Source organism: Peromyscus californicus, unplaced genomic scaffold (assembly GCF_007827085.1).
Source record: "Peromyscus californicus insignis strain IS unplaced genomic scaffold, ASM782708v3 Scaffold_3__1_contigs__length_106647218, whole genome shotgun sequence".
Lineage (NCBI taxonomy): Eukaryota > Metazoa > Chordata > Mammalia > Rodentia > Cricetidae > Peromyscus > Peromyscus californicus.
The window spans coordinates 1,755,746-1,775,723 of record NW_026294551.1 but is presented as its reverse complement, the minus strand read 5'-3'; the positions used below and the strand labels follow the sequence as shown (position 1 = coordinate 1,775,723).

Sequence of the window (19,978 nt, the reverse complement as noted above, 5' to 3'; positions counted from 1 at the left end):
TTAATGATGAAATCCTGAAAGTATGTTCTTTAAGATTAAAAAAGGCAAAGGCTGGGCGTGGTTGCACACACCTTTGATCCCAGCACTCACAAGGCAGAGGCAGGTAGATCTATTGTGAGGCCAGCCTGGTCTATAGAGTGAGTTCTAGGACAGCCAGTCCTCCATAGAAAGACCCCGTCTCAAAAACAAACAAACAAAAGCAAGACAAAGGTTGGGTATGTTGGCTCATGCTCATAAAGCCAGTACACAGAAGGCTGAGACAGGAGGACTATGAATTAGGGGCCAGCAACATAGTGAGATCCTACTCTCACCCCATCCCTCAACAAAAGAGAAAAAGGAAAAAGGGAGACAGAGGCGAACAGTCATTTGACATTGTTTGGGAAATATCAGCCACCACACAAAACCAAACAAGAAATAAAACCTCATCAGTGGACTGTCTACACAAGACACCCAAAGAGCTGCACAAGAGATAGCAAGAATGCTGATAAAATTTTACTTTTTTTTTTTCTTTTTTCGAGATAGGGTTTCTTAGTGTGGCTTTGGCTGTCCTAGAACTTGACTGCCTCTGCCTCCCAAGTGCTGGGATTAAAGGCGTGAGCCACCTCTGCCCAGCTAATTAAATCTTTTTTTGTTTGTTTCGAGACAGGGTTTCTCTGTGTAGTTTTGGTACCTGTCCTGGATCTCGCTCTCTAGACCAAGCTGGCCTCGAACTCATAGAGATCCACCTGGCTCTGCCTCCCGAGTGCTGGGATTAAAGGCTTGCGGTGAAGGGAAAAAAAGGCTAGAAAGATGGCTCAGTATTTAAGCCTGCTGTCTGATTTTCCTGAGGACCCAGGTTCAATCTTTAACACCTCCATGGCAGCTAACAATCATATTATTTAAGTTCCAAGGGACCCAACACCCTCTTATTACCTCTGTAGGTACCAGGCATACATGTGGTGCACAGTCATACACACAAGATATAAACAGTGCTAAATGTGGTAGTGTACACCTTTGATTCCAGCACTCAGGAGAGGTAACCATATCTATGTAAGTTTGAGGCCAACCTGGCCTACTTACAGACAGGCTATATAGTGAGAACCTGTCTTCTCCCTCCTCACAAAAAACTCAAAATAATAAAACACCTACACAGAGATCTCAAACAAACGAGGCAGGGAACATGACAACAAATGCCCACCCCTGTGAGGAGGAAAGGTCGCCAGTGGTCCAAGAGAGCACACAGAAAACACTATGACTGGATATAAGGAACCAAAAGTAACCAGGAGTAAAACCAACCCCAAGAGAAAGGTCAAACTGCTCCAAAACGACAGGCGACATAAGGACGTCAGAGCAGAAACAACCTGACCCTGTCAAGCTATGATGTGCATTATATCAGTAAACTGTCATGTGAAATCTGAGCTCACTCAAATGCAAGTGGGGTTGACCCCACCCCGTTTCAGATCCAACCACGTAGTCTCAAATTATTTTCTAAGGCTCTTTTGTCTGGGGATGTGTTGCTCCCCCCAACTCTGTGACAGGGAGAAGAAAACAACACAACAACCCAAGAGTAGAAACCCTTACGGGCCAGACGTCAGCCTCTTCCAGGAGCTTACTGACATTCTTCCCATGCTACCCAAGTGCCTAGAGTGGGGAAGAAAAACTTCAAGTTCAGCCATCAGCCTCCCCAGTTGGTCTCGACTGATGCTGTAAAACCTGAGTTGATGTTCTCTCTGTTGCTATTTGTTCTTTTACTTGGAAGCCTCACTCCAGGAAGACACTGCTTGGCAAAGATACAGGACTTTTGATGGGGATCTCCACCTGACTGCATTAGGAGGGATCCTTAGTCAGTTTCCGCTGGATGTTGTTTGTAAGCCTCTGATGTGAGGATGTTTCCTTCCTACTGTTATTTGTTCTTTTACTTGGAAGTTTCACAGCAAAAAAACTGAGTAGCTGTAGCAGACAGAATTCCAACAATGGTCCAAATGACTCTCATCTTTACAAAGCAAAAGTAGGCTACAATGGACAGATCTGGTATAACATACCCAAACCAAACATGTCTGACTCCTTTTCTGGCTATGCCACACAATGCCATCAAAGCCTGAGTAAGTAACAATAAGCTCCAGAAATGTGATAGATGCTTTGATCTATAAGCTGGGCTCCAAACCACAATGGCTGACACACAGGTAACACTCCAAAGTATAGCAAGATCACAAGAGTCCAGGACAGATTCTCATCATCCTATGAATATTTAATATTTTTTTCTTCTCCTGTAATTTTACCTTATAAAACACATCAGGAACATACTGCTCACTGCTGGACTCCTTGGCATAGCCGAGCTCAGGGGCATCCTTACAAGGTAGAAGACATTCATCTCGGACCAGTGCCATGCACTGATTGGATACCTGGTACCCTTCAAAGTGAACCTGGTTGTCTGGACCACCTGTAAAGAGAAAAACCTTCTAAGAGAATCTACCAAAAAGGACAATCAAAAGCATTTCATGGCACTTATCCTCCAACTTGTAGGAAGCAAACAGTCAAGACTCTGTTAGGTAATCTGGAGGATGGCTGGAGCACAAGGCTTTGGACACTGCTCACTCCTCCACAGCCAATGGTCACACATGACAGGTGGGCAGAGTCCACTGTTCCACCCCCATCCCCAGAGCTCTGGGGGTGCTTAGTGCCCTTAAAGCACACAGACTACCAGTTTGGATCAGGAAAGGATAAAGAGAGACATCATCCCACATCCCACCAGCTTGAGCACCTGAGTGAAGAGGGTTAGAAACAAGAATAGACTCATTTGGAGGCAAGGGGGTTGGGAAGGACAGGGGTGGAGGTAACATAACAAACTATAGGGGGCTGGGTTGCTGAGTTCTTGTCTTGCATACATGAAGCCCTAGGTTCAATCTCTGGCATAAACCAGGCATAGTGGTGAATGCCTGTAATCCTAACACTTGGGAGGTAGAGGGAGGAGGATCAGAAGTTCAAGGTCATCTTCTGGTACATAGCAAGTTCAAGGCCAGCTTAGGCTTCATGACAATGTCTCAAAACAAACAAAACAAAACAAAACCACACCAAAAAGCTCAGCTATGGGTATCTGAAGACTAGCCTGGGATTCAGACCTACAACTCACAGAGGAAAAAAAGAGAACTGACTTCCACTCCTATATGCAAACCCCCCCAACACCACCCCACACCCTCTCTAAATAATAAAAAAAGAAAACTGATCCTAGCACACAGATCACAGATCAGCATTCCCCAGATTACAGAAACCTATGTGGTCTGGTGGTATCAAGTCAGTGGCCCAGGTATCTCACACTGTGACACTGCCCAGACCTATGGTAATGAATACCCCACCAGTCTCTCCACAGCCCTCCATGCTAATGATACATATACTGCTCTGTAGTAGATTCCTCTTTCCCAAGCACCATCCATAAAGATTTAACATTAAGGGGGCTGGAGAGACAGTGAGTAAAGGCACCTATCGCCTGCTTGAGTTTGCTCTCTAGAATCCACATGACAGAAGAAAAGAAATGACTCCTGTAAGTGGTCCTCTGACCTCTGCATGCACTCCATAGCACACATGCTATGGCCCATGTCTGCCAACAAACACAAAAGGTACACACACAAAACAAATACAAAAGTACATATTTGTGATACTATAATTTATAATAAAACGTGAATTTGGTTTTAAGAAAACATTAAATTAAGGACAAAGATAGTATAAATGGATATTTCAGAGAGAGCCATCCAGACAGTTACACTGGAGCCCTGAAATTAGGAGGGTGAGGAGAGGGTAATGTAGCATGGGTAGGTGTCATCCAAGAATCAGGGCTACACACAAGGACAACTCCAGTGTCTACTATTTTTTTTTTAATGATTTATTTTTATTTTATGCACACTGGTGTTTTGCTTATATGGATATCTATGTGAAGGCATAGGGTCCCCAGAACTGAAATAGCAGACAGCTGTGAGCTGCCAGTTGGGTGCTGGGAATTGAACCCGGGTCCTCTGAAAGAGCAGCCAGTGCTCTTAATCACTGAGCCATCTCTCCAGCCCCTCATCGTTCTTTTATAGCATTGGAGAGTTAAAAAATCCTATCTCTACTTCAGTTTGAAAACAGTTACAAATCAGGAAAGAGATTCAGTCTGTCTGGTTTTCAAATACATCTGACTGAGAAACACGATCAGAAAAAGTGGAACCAAAGGAAAGGTGGCCCCTGAGCAATTCACCACTACACATCCAGGCCAACTGGAAAGGGCTGCGCAAACCAGTTTCCAATGTCCTGTTCAGAGAGAGCCTCTCGCTTTCTCCTCGGTCCTACAGCAGACCTCCATTACATGTCATTAGCATAGCCAGGCTCAGCTGTGCAGTGCATCTGATAGCAGACATAAGGCACCATACTTGAGCTCACTGGCTCAGAATGCAGAGACCAAAGTTGGAGGAATGCAAGAAAGTCATCATATGTACAGCTATTTACTCAGGATACTTCAAACTGGGGCTGGTTTTCAGATCAATCTTTAAGTGTGACAGGTCACTAGGAAGCGAAAAACTTAGTGTGAAGAGGATGGTAAGTAGTATCTATAAATACAAGATTATAAAAAAAAAAAAATCATCAGAAACCAGGCATGGCGACGCATGTTTCTAATTCCAGCACTTGTAAGGTGGAGACAAGAAGATCAGGAGTTTAACGCTAGCCCGGACCACATGAGACCCTCCCCTCCCCCAAAAGAGCTCAGGATATAGCTTGGTAGATCCAGCGAGCTTGAGTCCCTGGATCTCCAATCTCTAATATCACAAAGAAAGGGGGAAGGGCAGGAGGAGTAACTGTCCACACAGGTAGTCTCTGCAAGTAACTTAAGCTACACACATATTCCTTTTCCAAGTGGAGAAGAAATACATGCACATACACATGGTTTACTTATCTTTTAGGAAACTTCAAAAAGGCTGGGCAGGTGAACTCATTCCCTATGCAAAGCACCTGCTAGGATGTCCACACACAATGAAGCACATGCTGGAGAGTGACAGTGACAAAAAAGAACTGAGCTGCCTTGAATCTGAGTCTCCAGGAAATCATTTTTACAGCCCAGGAGCCGAACATGTAACCAACAGTGAAGAACTCACATGTAGTGTGGCATTCACTTGAACAAACCACCATATATATCCAAGCCAGAAAAGATATGAAAATCACAGGGGATCAGGAAAACCTGTAGGCAAAGGCAAGGGCTAGGCCTTGGTATCCAGAAGGTACCCAAGCTCAGCCTGCAGAAGGGCCAGCCCTGCACAAGAGGTACCAATTCCTAAGGTGTGTCTGTAAACATGCAGGCTCACATCTTCCTCTCCAACAAAGGAGATGGAACTGTAGCAAGTATATTTCCCAGTACTTCTGCAGGGTCCCCGCTTGCCCTTGGCCAAAGGACCCTACAGGAGAAAGAGTACACTTTCCTTTGAGTTAGAAAACCAGTGTCCCAGCTGTGGTAACCGAGACCTTGGATTAGGATCTGCAGCACTGTACACAGCCATTCTTCAGCCAGTGCCCCATCTGGAAGATGATGAGAACAAGCACCAAAAGTGAGGAGTCAACACTCAAGAAAGTAAGCTGACTACAGATCTTACTGTAAACAAGGTCAGTCATTACCTCAAACTCCAGATCCTTTAAGAGCCAATTCTGGAAGCAAAAATGTCATGGATCTGATTTCCAAACTCAACAAGCAATGTGACTCAATAGTTAAAGGTGGCAGTCTCTAAGATGTAAACTACTCAAAATCCTAAAAATGTGCCAGTCTGTTGGCCCATGGGACAAATTTCCCCATAGAAACAGTAATTAAAAAGGTTGAATTACTATAGAAGCCCACAGGCACCCCAAACAGCCATTCTCAGTGAAGGTGACAGTTCTGGAAGTCTCTGAAGGTGTTTCTGGCTGTCTCGATAAGGGGCACTGCCAGCTTTTGTGGGATGAAGATGCTAGGCATCCTGACAGATACAGAAGTGTCACAAACAGTAAGAACTATTTTATATCCTCACCCCCTACACACTCATGTAGGCAACCCCCCTTTGGTCTATCAGGATCCAAGATCAGAATCGATGTTACTTTATAAACCACCATGAAAACATACATACACGACTGTAATACCCACTGAGGACGCCAGGACCACAAAATTGTGAAGGGGTACACAGCTTGGCTTGAGCAAGGTAAAGCACAGAGCATCTCAGGACAGAGGTATGTCAGACCTGCTGTTCAGCCTTATGAACATATTATGCATTATGGACCATAATGCAGCCTGACACCTGCCATTGGTGTCAGTGCCCTCTGCTTTACCTGCCCACACCTCCACTCACTCCCTTTAGCACTCAACTCCAGCAACAATTTAGAAAAATGTCACCAATCTATATGTGCAATAATTAACATGCCTCTATTATCAACATAACAGAGCAAAGATGCCACCATATCTCTCACTCCTGAAAAGGTTGTTCACTCAGAAAAACAAAAGGTACTTGTCAATCTAAACAGGCCATAGGAAAGGCAAGCTTGCATTTATCAAGGCTTAAAAATCCTGGCAATGTGACAGTCTCTTCAACCAGTAACCTAATGGCAACAGAGACCTGATCTAGGTCCCTGCGCTCAGGCAGTGTGAACTGGTAGGGTATTCTAAGAACCAGAAGAAGTCTGAACTAGGACCCTGAATGCAGGCTGTGTGTGAACTAGTAGGGACACTGTAAGAACCAGAAAGTAGGTCACCTAGACAAGAGGACTGTTGGCTCCTTTGAGAGGTGAGACCTTCAGAGTCAGAATCAGTGCTTACTTTAAAATCTAGCTAGGTGGATCACACGCTTACAATTTGGTTCTCCAATTTCCAAATCCCTATACCTTTCAATTCTGTGGCCCTATGTCTGACTTTTCTGTAGGATAGCACCTTAGGAATGTAATCAAACATCTGGTGCATGTTTGTATAGGCTACGACCTACTATATATTTATAATGTATAAGACATGTATTCTCTAACACATATCACTCCCAAAAGAACTTTATGGAAAAATTTTCAGAATGGCAGCCCCATTCATAATGTAAAGTGTACAGGAATCATGACAACAGGAAGCCTTTCTTCTTCCAGTCCTTTCTAGTTGCTGAAAAGGAGCACATATCCAAAAGCAAGAGTTACCTTAGACTTGTGATGAGAACATTAGACCTGAGGATAGCCATGGAAAAGTCCTGACTTGGCCCCAGTCGCATGGATGATGCTAAACTCAGAATTTTTGCCGTAAACAAAAGGAAGAATCCATGCCCCCGAAAGTTCATTAAGAAGGTTATTATAACAAAGTTAAGGATGAAAAGCTGCTGCAAAGAAGAACAAACATTAATGGGCAGGAGTATCTACGGCATTACTCTGCCCCATTTATACCTGTGGCCACTGCAGTAACAAACTTGGATCCAAAATGACCATCGGGAGAGAGCCGGCAAATGTTGGGGTGCTTGTTTTGAAAGTCTCCTGCAGTGATGCATTCTTCTGAACTCAGGAAATAGGTGTCCTAAGCCAAGAGAGGCGGTATATCAAATTTTACAGCATGTGTCAAAGCAAGCTTCTATTTCTTCTGCAGAAAATATTAAGAGCTGGGCCAGCAAGATGGCTCAGCAGGTAAAGATGCTTGCTACCAAGACTGACTGACCTGAGTTCAATCCCCAGGCCCCCCATGGTGAAAGGAGAGAAACAACTACAAGCTGTCCTCTGACCTCCACATGGGTGCCGTGGCACCTGTGTGTACACATGCACAATAAATAAATCAAATTAAAATGAAAACAAACAAGCAAACAAGAAAGAGCTCCTAATGCCAGCACTTGGGAAGCAAAGGGAAGTGGAACTCTGTGAGTTTGAGGCCAGCTTAGTCTGTATGGTGAGTTCCAGGCCAGCCAACGCTACATACTGAGATCCTTGTCTCAAAAAAATAAAAAGAGCTAATCTACATCATCTCAAAAATACCTGAGGCAAAACACTGAGACAAACACCTGTAATTCCTAGTCATTAGGGACTCACTAGTTAAAAACCACCCAAACTAGAAGGGCAGAAGGCCCTGGGCAACCCACTCCCACAGGGCTGCAAGTGAAGGTGAATGGGATTTTCTCTGTGGGATAGAATCAATAGGCTGAGACTTAACTAAGAAGAGTGTCTTGAAAGTTATTTGCAAGCTGTGCAGAGACGAGAGATCCATGTCAGCACTACCTTAATGAGGTTTCAGGCCAAGTAACACTCCTGTCTCCATCTCACCTTATTCCGACTGTAACGGACTGTACCCTTTCGGGTATCTTCTGAGACAAGGTCCGTGAATATCCATCCAACCTTAATGGAAAAGGAAAGCATCTTTTGAGTATCTCCATACAACAGATGGCTTCTGTCCAGGAAGCATAAAAGCAGTGCCCTTCAGATAACCCTTCCGGCTCCTGAGCCAGGTAAAGCTGAGAGCACAGTTCCTTGGCTCTGCTGCCAGGGAGAAACTGGCACCTTCCTCTGGTGCTGCCATGACAAACATTCATCCATCAGACAGACTCTGCTTAGGACCACTCAAGCCCACACTTTGATAGAAGTCAGAAGAGGATGTGGCAAGGAGGAGTTTAGGCTCCAAAAAGGAAGACAGACAAGAAGCAAGCAGTCAGGTTTCCTGGGGCAGGTCCTCACAAGGAAGAAACAGATTCCCTGGAAAGAGGCACCTAAGATGAAAGGAGTTGCTACAACAAAGGTCTCAGCTTGCCAGGCAGCAGCATAAGGAGCAGCTGGGGGCACAAGCTCTAAAGCTGCATCATTGGGGCTCCCTAAAAGCCAATCCCAAATGCCCTACAGTGACAAGGTCTGCATGCTCTATCATCTAGGCTTACCTTGGCCTCCAGAGTCACAAGACAGTAAGAGCCTATCAGATTGGAGCTAGAGGACAAGCAAAGCATCCACTTGCATCCTTGGGAAAATTGAAAGATGGCCACCACCCTCTCCAGGAGACCCCAAGATTCAGCTCTTCAAACCACTCCCACAGGACTGGTACACTATGGATCACTACTGTTCTAACAATGCCCAGATGAGCACAAACCAAAAAGGATGGTATCAGAGAAAACAAGCACAGAGGACCCATTTCGTTGGCACAGTCCAAATCAGGCTGAGGTAAGAGCAAGCCAAGGAACTTGGGTTTTGAGAAACTAACTTAAGTAACTTCAGACTTTACATTATGATGTTATAAAACACAAGTCTGGGCCAGTTTCTTTCCTGAACAAAAAGAACTTCCAGAATTTGCACTAAACTATGACCTGCCATTAAGGTGCTGACTCCAGAACCTGTGGGGTATTTTGCCTCAACAAGGTAAAAACTATGCTGTGACTTTCTCAGTCATGTTCCTAGGTTTTCCTGCCCACCTAGAGAGGTAAGATGAAGCAAAACTTACATGGCTACTAATACTGAACTAAACTTCCACAATGTGTTCAAATTCATGATACAATGAGTCTGTAAATTCTAACAAGCCAGGGATGGTAGCACACATCTGTAATCCTCACAGGGGGAGGCTGAGGCAGGAGGATCTAAGTTGAGACCAGTGTGAGCTACAAAACAAGAACAAGTCTTAAAAACAAAAAACACAACCTAGGACCCTTATCAAGAGTGTGAAACCAATGACAGCAATGGACTGAAAGGACTTTCTACTCCTACCTACTCACTGTCCCAGAGACACAAGAAATCCAAAACTGATGCAGGAAGGGTTCCAGCACTGAGCACCTAGGACAGAAAGTGAAGCCAGCCCCGTGAGTACTCCTATAGTGTACAACGTGGCAACTGTCCTCAGGTACTATGACTGGCAAGTTGAAAAGTTGTGTCTTCATATCTTTATTTTGGATTTTATAGTTAAGAGTCTTGCTCTATGCACCAGGCTAGCCTTGAACTCTTGATCATCCTGCCTCAGCCAGCAGAGGGAGGACAGGGGGCAACGACAGGGTTGACACACATGTGCCATAATGCTCACCTTTGCTTTTATACATCAGAAAATGTTCTCACCTCAATCTACGTCAGAGAACATCAAAGCTATTTGCAGCAATGAACACAAATGAGGGTCCAAAGGGGTTGAGACTACACTTGATCTTGTCACAAGGGGTTTGGTCCCAGACCAGACTTAGCCACTCCACCTGTGGATTTCCCCAGTTTGGAGCCCAGGTTTCCCCAAAGGCTACCTGGCTGGCAGAGGTCTCATACCTTCCTCAGGCCAAGTTTGGCAGCAATCTCATCAACCACCTCAGCTTTCGGATCTTCCAGAAGCTCCAGGCTGTTCTGTGTACCAATCTGTGAGGAACCATAGTTAGAAAGCAGTTAGAAGGCAGATTGAAGAGTGGCACTTCTACAACTTCCACCTCAAGCCTCAACCCTGCTGAAACACACAGCTACAAACGTAAATGGGCCCAAGGAAAGCTGGACTGCTGTTTGCTTGAAAGGTGCCTTCACCTGGGGAATGGAGCTGCTCTCAGAACTCCTGTTGATAGGTAATTCTGCTCCAGACAGGTGGCTGGCAGACAGACTGCAGCTGCAAGGTGGCAGACATCCCAGAACCATTTTGGTGCATTGTTCCTCTGGCTCAGTGTCTTGGCTATAGAACCAGGTATTGCCAAGACACTGAGCCAGAGGCACAATCTAACCGAAAATAAACAGATAGCCCAAAGTAATCTGTGCAGTAGGAAGAACATCCAGCTGATAGGCTCTGGGTGTGTCCGGTGCACGTCAACCTAAACTGACAGCTCAGACATGAGATCTGCATCATGATGACCAGAATTTATCCCAGAACTCATGGTGGAAAGAGATAACTGATTCCCAAAAGCTGTCTTCTGACCTCCACTATGTACACACAAAATAAATAAATGTAAAAAATTTAGAGGCAGTCAGGTGGTGGTGGTGTATGCCTTTAATCCCAACACTCAGGAGGCAGAGGCAGAAGAAGTTTGAGGCCAGTCTTGTCTACAGAACGAGTTCCAGGACAGCCAGGGCTATACAGAGAAACCCTGTCTTGAAACAAACAAACAAGAAGAATTAGAGGAAAAGAATTTTTAAGTGATAATAAGTGACACTTCCTGAAATGGACAAAGCTTACCAAAATCTTTCCTCTCCACTTAAATGCAGCCCCAAGGTCATGAGTAAGTACCCTTCTAAGCCAAAACCCCAGTCACAAGGACTTAAAACGCAAAGGAGCTTTAATGGAACTCAGTCCTGTAAACCAGTCAAGTTCTAACAAAACAGCTATGGATTTTATGTTTGCTGGATTTCACCAGGTAGGAAACACTACCACTTTGAGAACATATGTCAAATACCAAGCATAGCATAAATATAAGATGCTTGCCCAATAACATGGTAGCCAGGGCTAACTTTGTATGGGCAGATGGTGTTAAGAGGTCATGGATTTCAACCACTGGGACCTCCAACATGGAAACACTGATACTGACAGTAGCAGTGAGAATGCCAGAAGTTTCTGTTCTTTCCCCCAAAAAGATGTGTTTGTATAGTTGTTGTTTTTTGGGGGAGGGGTGGGGGGTTCTTTTGAGACAGTCTCTGGGTATGTGGTCCTGTCTAGCCTCAGAATCACTGTACACTAGGCTGGCCTGAAAACAACAGCCCACAGCCAGGCGCTAGTGATGTACACCTTTAATCCCAGCACTTGGGAGGCAAAGGCAGGAGAATCTCAGTTTGAGACCAGCCTAGATCTACCAAGTAAGTTCCAGGACAGCCAGGGCTACACAGAGAAATCTTGCCTCGAAGGGGGGGGGGTGGGGGGGTGCTGCGACCATCTCCTGCCTCTACCCTCCCCAATGCTAGGATTAGTGGTGTTGGCTACCACATCCTGCCTTTTTTTTTTTTTTAAAAGACAGTTTCTCACTTTTTAATCTAGACTGGACTCAGATCACTACGCAGCATAGGCTGACTTTGAACTTCATTCAATTCTCCTGTCTTGGCCTCCCAAGTGCTTGGATCTAAGGGATGAGTATCCACACTGGGCTTCAATTATGCTTTTAATAGAACTGCTACACTATCCATGACAGAAACTTACAAAACCAAGCTGAGGCTCTGTGCTTATAAAGCAGCACTCCAATCAGAGAATACTCCACGATCCAAGGTCTGTATAAATAGGTTTCTCTGTAGGGTCTCCGTTACCAGTGACCATTTCTTTGTAAACAAAGTATCATAAAAGACTTCTACAATTATCTTGGTGGTAGTGGCCCACACCTTTAATCCAAGTACTCAGGAGGCAGAGGCAGGGAGATCTCTGTGAGTTCGAGGCCAGGATGGCCTACAAAGCGAGATCCAAGACAGTCAGAACTGTTACACAGAGAAACCATGTCTTGAAGAAAAGAATAACAAAAAACAACACAAAACAAAAAAACAAAACCCTCAGAGAACAACAAAAAAAAAGACTTCAATTTACAAATAGCTCAATACAAATGCTAAAATGTCAAAGTGGGGTGGCACACACAAGAAATCCTTGTTACAAAGGCAGACAGGCACATGCACTTCTGCAGAGGCCATCCACTGTACTCCTACAGGCGTGTCTGCAGACCCTGAATTGTGCCCCAGGATCAGATGGGGCCCTGGGTCAGATGATCTACAAAGCAAACCAAGTGACCTCTAGAACACTGAGGTAGAAGAAAAGTGGTTAGTGAGATTTGCCACTAAGCCTGGTAACCTGAGTTTGATCCCTGGAACCCACACAGTGGAAGGAGAGAACTAACTCCAGGTTTTCCTTTGACCTCCACACATGTACTGTGGCATGCACAGACACACATATATAGAGACACAAATATACTAATAAAGAGAAAAAGAGCCAGGAGTGATGGTGCCGGCCTTTAATCCCAACACTCGGGAGGCAGAGGCAGGTGGATCTCCAAGTTCGAGGCCAGCCTGGTCTAAAAAGCAAGTTCCAGGACAGCCAGGGCTGTTACACAGAGAAATCTTTTCTCAAAAAACCAAAAAAAAAAAACAAAAAAAACCAAAAAAAAAAAACAACAACAACAACAAAAAACACAACGAATCTGTTCCTATATATCTGTTTCCTGTTGGCAGTCAAATTCTCATTTTTTTTGATTCAAGGTCTCATGCATCCCAGGCTGGCCTCCACCTCAATATGTAGCTAAGGATGAGCTTAAACTTCTGATTCTCCTGCCTTCATCTCTTCAATGCTGGGATTACAGGGATATACCACCACACACAGACTATAAAGTGGTAGGGACTGAACCCTGGGCTTTGTGAATGCTAGGCAAGTACTCTACCAAAGGAGCTATATCCCTACCCTGTGACATAAGGCTGTGATCTTAATTTTCTAGTATGGATGTGCATATACTGTGTAATGTGTGCATGCTCAAGAGTGTATAGCAAGAGACAGAAAAGCTGTGGAAAAAGCAAATTAAGAGAGGCCATCTAGAAAGGGTACATCCCAGCCTCACACACGGTAGATCCTGAACTCATATACCTGAGGAGGCTCATAAATTGCAGCCACTTCAGCCCTGATGCCAAGGGGAATGTCCTTGTGCTCTGTGTACCGTCCGTATAAATACCCGAAATGCTGATTTCCTGTCTTTCTCCAGAAGTCAAGGAAGCGGTCAGCAACAGTGTGATTCTCAAACATGATATTGTCCACATGTCTGTATTTCTGTAGAATTAACAAACATAGGTTTAAGTGGGAAAAAAAAAAACATTCCATCACAAACAATGTTATTTTTTTCAAGAAAAAAAAATCTAGTGAAAACATTATCTAGATTTTTGTTAAGATTTAGTTTTGTTTTTTATGTACAGTAGTGTTTTGCTTGTCTGCACCACCCACGTACACGGTGCCCTTGGAGGTCTAGGACTGTGGTTACAGACAGGTGTGAAATACCATGTGTGTGCTGGGAACTGAACCTGGGACCTCTGCAGCCATCGCCCCAGACCTGATTGTTTTATTTCAGCTTGGACCCAGCCTTATCTAGTTCTTTCAACAAGGTAAACAGGCTTGGGGGTGTAGTTCAAAGACATGGCCACTGGTAGATCACTGACTTGCCTAGCATGTGCACTGGAGTTTAAGCCCCTAAAAACAACAAACAAAACCCAAATTCAAGAACCTACTCTGATCCATCCCAGCACTCAGGAGGCTGATGCAGGAAGAAGACTGCCATGAGTTTGAGGCCAAACTGGACTAAAGGAAACAGCTGAAGACTGCTTCTAAAACGGGAGGAAGGGAGGCAGGGAAGGAGGGAGGGAGGGAGGGAAACTGCTTTGTTCTTTAGAGATCAAGGCAACAGGGAAAGGAGGATTTCATCAATTAATAGTCTGAGCAGATCTCTGAACAGATGTCTGAATCTATATTACCAGCTCCCATGTAACATGTTCTTAAAGGCAAAGTCACAACCACTCAACATTTGAAAGTCTCCAAGAAAATCCCACCTCCCAAAATAAACAACAACAAAATAACTAAAATAAATTTAAAAGGAAGAGGGGGCCTGAAGAGATGGCTCAGTGGTTAAGAGCACTGGCTTCTCAGTCAGAGGACCAGATGTTAGTAGGTTCACAGCGCTCACAGTGACTTGTAATTGCCTGTAACTCCAGTTCTGGACTTCCAACACCCTCTTCTACCGCATGCACACACCATACATACATACATGCAGGCAAATACACTCATATATAAAAAGTAAAAAATAATAAATATTTTAAAATGCCTTTTAAAGAAAATCCATCCTCTGCACAAGCCAACCAAATGGAATCAAAACTCTAAGCCCCACACCTGGAAGCACTAGAAACTTATCTTTCATTTACAACTCAAAGAAAGGTAGATGGTTACATCTAAAAACACCAGAGGGCTGGAGAGATGACTCAGCAGTTAAGAGCACTTGCTGCCCTTCCAGAGAACAACCCAAGTTCTCTTCCTAGCACCCACATCAGGAAGATTAAAAACTCCCTGTAATTTTAACTCCCTCTTCTGCCCTATTCAGGTACCTGCACACATGCTACAGACACACAATGTACGTGTAACTAATGCCAGGTGTGGTGGCACATCCCTGTAATCCCAGCACTTGGGAGGCAGAGGCAGGTAGATCCTTGAGTTCAATGCCATCCTGGACAGCCAGGCCTACACAGAGAGACCCTGTAGGGGGAAGCTTCTCAGTCCCACCCTGCCCCACAGTCTGGACAAATCTCCCCCACCCACAGTCCTGCAGCTGCTTATAAAATAATTACTCAGAGGCTTAATATTAATTACAAATTATATGGCCTATGGCTCAGGCTTCTTGCTAGCTAGCTCTTACAATTAAATTTAACCCACTCCTATTAGTCTACGTATCTCCATGTGTTGTGTGACTTTACCTGTGTTGCATTACAACTTGGCTTCTCTGGGCGGCTCTCAGCATCTTCCCCGACTCTGCACTTCTTCTCTCTGTATCTCTGCTTGAATTTCCCACCTGCCTCTAAGCTGCCTTGCCATAGTCCAAAGTAGCTTATTTATTAACCAATGAGAGCAACATATATTCACAGTGTACAGAAAGACATCCCATAGCACTTACCCTTTCCTGTCTAATCAAAAAGGAAGGTTTTTACTTTAACATAGTAAAATTATATATAACAAAACAGTTATCAAGCAAGAGTAACAGTTACAATATCTAGTCTACTTGTATTTGGCAAAATTAAAGAAAATATTCTATCATCTATTCTATATTGTGAGTCTAAAGTTTTATATCAAATTTACCTTTTATCATAACTAAGGAAAACTATAACTATCTAGTCTTCAATTCCATCAAAGACCCCAGAAGGATATAATATTACCTAAGCAAACAGGAAGTGCATTGAAAGCAACTTCCAAAACTCTAGAAATGACAAGAGACATCTGGTTGCTTGGACAGTCACCCAAAGTTCCTATGCAACATTGGGGCACCCATCTTCAGCCTAAAGGCCTAGCGTCTCTGGCAGACTTTTTGGTGAAGCAGGAAATTTGAAGGATTGACTCGCCTATTGGCAAAATTCATCAGTTGTTTCTCCCTGTGTCCTGCAAAATGTCTCCTCTGTGAAGCAGGAACCTGAAGGGCCTTGCAAAGTTCAGTGGTCACCTTCCTATGGGTCCTGCATATCCAGTTTATATAGCGTCCTGTCAAGCAGTCGAGGCAAGAGTATTTTTTTGTCCAGTGGCTAACTTTTGCCATAAAGAAAGCACTCCATACATGGACTTTCTTCAATGCCCATTATCTTCTCTGAAGTAGCTTGGTGCTGCCAGGAGCAGACATGTCTCAATGTCCAGAAAATTCTAAGTTCTTAAAACATTTTTTTTTTTTTAAAGATTTATTTATTTATTATGTATACAGTATATATGATTGCAGGCCAGAAGAGGGCACCAGATCTCATTACAGGTGGTTGTGAGCCACCATGTGGTTGCTGGGAATTGAACTCAGGACCTCTGGAAGAGCAGTCAGTGCTCTTAACCTCTGAGCCATCTCTCCAGCCCTCTTAAAACATTTTAACTGCCATATTCTGTAGGTCTTTGAAGTGGTTTTGATTAGACAGAAAAGGGGAAGTGCTGTGGGATGTCTTTCTGTATGCTGTGAATATGTGCTGCTTTAATTGGTTAATAAACAAAGCTGCACTGGCCTATGGCAGGGCAGAATGGAGCCAGGGGGGAGATCCAAGACGGACAGAGGGAAAATGCAAGGTCAGGGAGACGCTGTGAGCCACCACCAGGAGAAACAAGATGTGAGAGAGCAGGTAACACCATGGCCACGTGGCAAAACATAGATTAATAGAAATGGGTTAATTTAAGATGAAAGAGCTAGCTAGCAAGAAGCCTGAGCCATAGGCCATATAGTCTGTAATTAATATTAAGCCTCTGAATGATTGTTTTATAAGTGGCTGTAGGACCTCAAATGGGAGAGATTCATCTGGACCTTAGGGCCAGGCAGAACCAGAGAAACTTCTGGCTACGAAACCCCATCTCGAAAACAAACAACTATAACAAAAAACCCACAAAACAAAAAATCATGTAACTAAAAACATAAACAAATAAATGAATGAAGCGCCACAGAATTTGCCATGAAGGAAGTGTCCATTTGTTAGGCATGAAAACAATCTCAGGGACATAGGTAGCCTCACCTGTCTGTTCAGCGTGATGGCACTAGGTTGGCATTTGGTGCAGATACCATTTGGCCATGGGAGGTGTCCCTCACACCCTGACTTAATCTTGCAGCTGATGTTCTCCAGGGCAACAAACTTCCCCCTAAGGGAGAAGACAAGAGACTGAGTTAAACACAATAGTGGGGATTCAGGCAGGAGACAAGAAGGGTGAGTGAGACATCTTACACCCACTGGACAGTGCACCTAGGGGGCAAGAATGCAAGACAATGCACTAAAACCACTCTAATTCAAAGTTCCCCAATTTTTACGGTGCCTCGTAGTGAGACACATAGCTCTCTTTCTACAGAAATCCAGTTTTTGTTCTCAGCTCTTTCCCACACCCATCAGGTTCTCAAGAACACTGGTGAATACCTATTATCTAACTTGTGCCACCAAGGGAAAAGGAAGTTTATCAGTGACTGATGACTTTATTAGCCCAGTATCTACTCATTTGTAAACCATCTTTATTCTTAGGAAAAATCTGATTAGGATACAGAACAATAATATATTCATTCTATTTGCTTTTAGCTAAAAGCAAAAAGCACTGTCTTTGGATATCAATGAGGAAGTACTGGGCCTACCACTGATAGGGAATTTCTGTACAAGTGATGTTGGTTTCCTCAATCACAGAATGCCCCCATTAATTCCACCTTTTTCCTTTGTAATAGTTATTACATTTTATATATATAGTGTGTATATGTGTATGTGCATTCACACATGGATGTACACATGAAGGTGAGAGGTCAATTTGCAACAGCTGGTTCTCTCCTTCCACCATGTGGGTCCTGGCTGGGGATTGAACTTACAACTTAGGTCATCAGACTTGATAGTAAATGTTACCATGTCATCTCACCAACCTCAATTTTCTTTCTTACTCTCCCCTAGCTTTATTAAAACATAACTGACCCAAAAACTTATACATATTTAAGTTGTAAAATGTGACATTTGTTTTGTAAATAAAAATTGTATGTTTTTGGTGTTCATGATAATTCAATATACTTATATGCTATGAAGGCTAACTTGAGGTGAATTAAGACTATCTTACCTCGCTGGGCAGTGGTGGCATACGCCTTTGATTCCAGCACTCAGGAGGCAGAGGCAAGCGGATCTCAATCAAACAAACACTAGTCTTAGTTCACCTTCTGGCCACCAGCACTCAGGTAAAGAGGAGGCTGTCTGTGCCGTCCACCTGACCAAGTATGTTAACTAAAGCCCCTGTGGTACCAGAATACAACCCGTAAGTGTTGTGGCTTCACCCCCTTTACAGTTGTAAAAGTGAACCTGACAAACAGGCAGAGCCCTGGGGAAAGAGCAGGCAGGAGCTAAGATTGGTGAGCTGAGATCCTTATGGGGTAGCTGTCTTTCTGAAAAGCAGAAGATGGTTCAGACTCAGGGATTCACCAGGCCATTCCACATCTACCATCAGTTGTGAGTCTGTCTGTTTCTCTGCGTACTGTGGATATACAGCAGGACAGATGTACAGCAGGACATCTGCCAGACTCTCTCCCCCGGTTCTAGAACAGACAATATTCAAGACTACTGCTCTCTGCACTGCCTTCCTTTACTTTTGCATTTCCATGACCAGTAACTATAAACAAAACCATCAGAAATGCATGAAGAGTTTGAGTGCTAGGGCCAGAGTGGATACTTACTTGTCTGCCCCTCCAGTCAGCTTCCGGATGTAGGCATGGAAGGACATGTGCTTCACAGGAGGCTCCAAGTGGTTCAGATAGTCCTCATCAAATGGCTATTAATAATATACAGGAAATGAGTGGTCATGGGTCTGCCAGGGTACATGAAACTTCAATCTTACTGTGCGGGGAATCAGACCAGACAGCACAGAGATATGGAGGGAGGCTAAGCTAGGTCTTCACTACTTCAAGGTCAGAATCAAGTTCTTTTCTGTTACATTTTCATGGTAAAATGAACTCCTATTAAAGACAAAAGCTCTAAGAAAATTTTGCAAAGTCACAAAAGGCCTGAGGATACAGCTTAGTAGCAAAGCCCTGAGTTCAATCCTCATTAACACACACACACACACACACACACACACACACACACACACACACACACACACACACACACGAGAAACAGACAGACAAATCAACAGCAGACATAAGCCTCAGACATGGTAAATCAAAACCATGACAAGTAGGAACCGAGAAGCCCAGCTATGTGTCAGAGAATAATTACCTAGGAAGACAACTGTACATATTCTTCACCAGCAACACAATGCCTCAGCCATTCACAATCCCCCTAGAAGGTCACTCCCATAAATAAGTCTCAGATTCTCTGTGCCACTTGTACTATTGGGAATACAAGACCCAAGACAATAAATAGAAAAATTCTTTTAAGAGCCACAACACCCACGTTTAGGGACCAGAAAGTGCTGAGATAGCTCTATCAGCAGCCAACCACACTGCCCAGCCAAGAACTCCCTCTGCACAGACTTACCTCCAACGGAACACAATGGACACACTTCCCCAAGGGGCCATGGCGACATCTGGAGGGTGCACAGGGTCAAAGAAAAGCACAGGGACATCAAGGTTATTTTCTGTTGCTACTTCTCAAGATTTTTTTTTTTTTTTTTTTTTTTTTTTTTTTAGTTTTTAGAGACAGGGTTGCTCTGTGTAGCTTTGCGCCTTTTCCTGGAACTCACTTGGTAGTCCAGGCTGGCCTCGAACTCACAGAGATCCACTTGGCTCTGCCTTCCAAGTGCTGGGATTAAAGGCCTACTTCCCAAGATTTTTGATATTTAAAATGAACATCACACTTTGGTAAAATGCTTCCCTACAAATAATTACTGTTGATGGTACAAAGATAAATGTTCCCATTGTAATAGTTATTATTTATTCTGATATGTATCAGAAAAAAAATA

At 43.9% G+C, this 19,978-nt stretch overlaps 1 protein-coding gene across 1 annotated transcript in view; it reads right to left on the bottom strand.

The window, feature by feature from the left end:
• Nucleotides 1-19,978, bottom strand: part of Nploc4 (NPL4 homolog, ubiquitin recognition factor) — a 59,690-nt gene that overhangs the window by 20,086 nt on the left and 19,626 nt on the right. The window contains exons 5-12 of the mRNA XM_052758892.1: nucleotides 19,555-19,603; nucleotides 18,753-18,847; nucleotides 17,080-17,203; nucleotides 13,445-13,624; nucleotides 10,192-10,278; nucleotides 8,236-8,307; nucleotides 7,375-7,501; nucleotides 2,259-2,419 (exon numbers count right to left, since the gene is read on the bottom strand). Coding sequence (XP_052614852.1) covers nucleotides 2,259-2,419; nucleotides 7,375-7,501; nucleotides 8,236-8,307; nucleotides 10,192-10,278; nucleotides 13,445-13,624; nucleotides 17,080-17,203; nucleotides 18,753-18,847; nucleotides 19,555-19,603 — 895 coding nt within the window. The remainder of the gene's footprint in view (nucleotides 1-2,258; nucleotides 2,420-7,374; nucleotides 7,502-8,235; nucleotides 8,308-10,191; nucleotides 10,279-13,444; nucleotides 13,625-17,079; nucleotides 17,204-18,752; nucleotides 18,848-19,554; nucleotides 19,604-19,978) is intronic.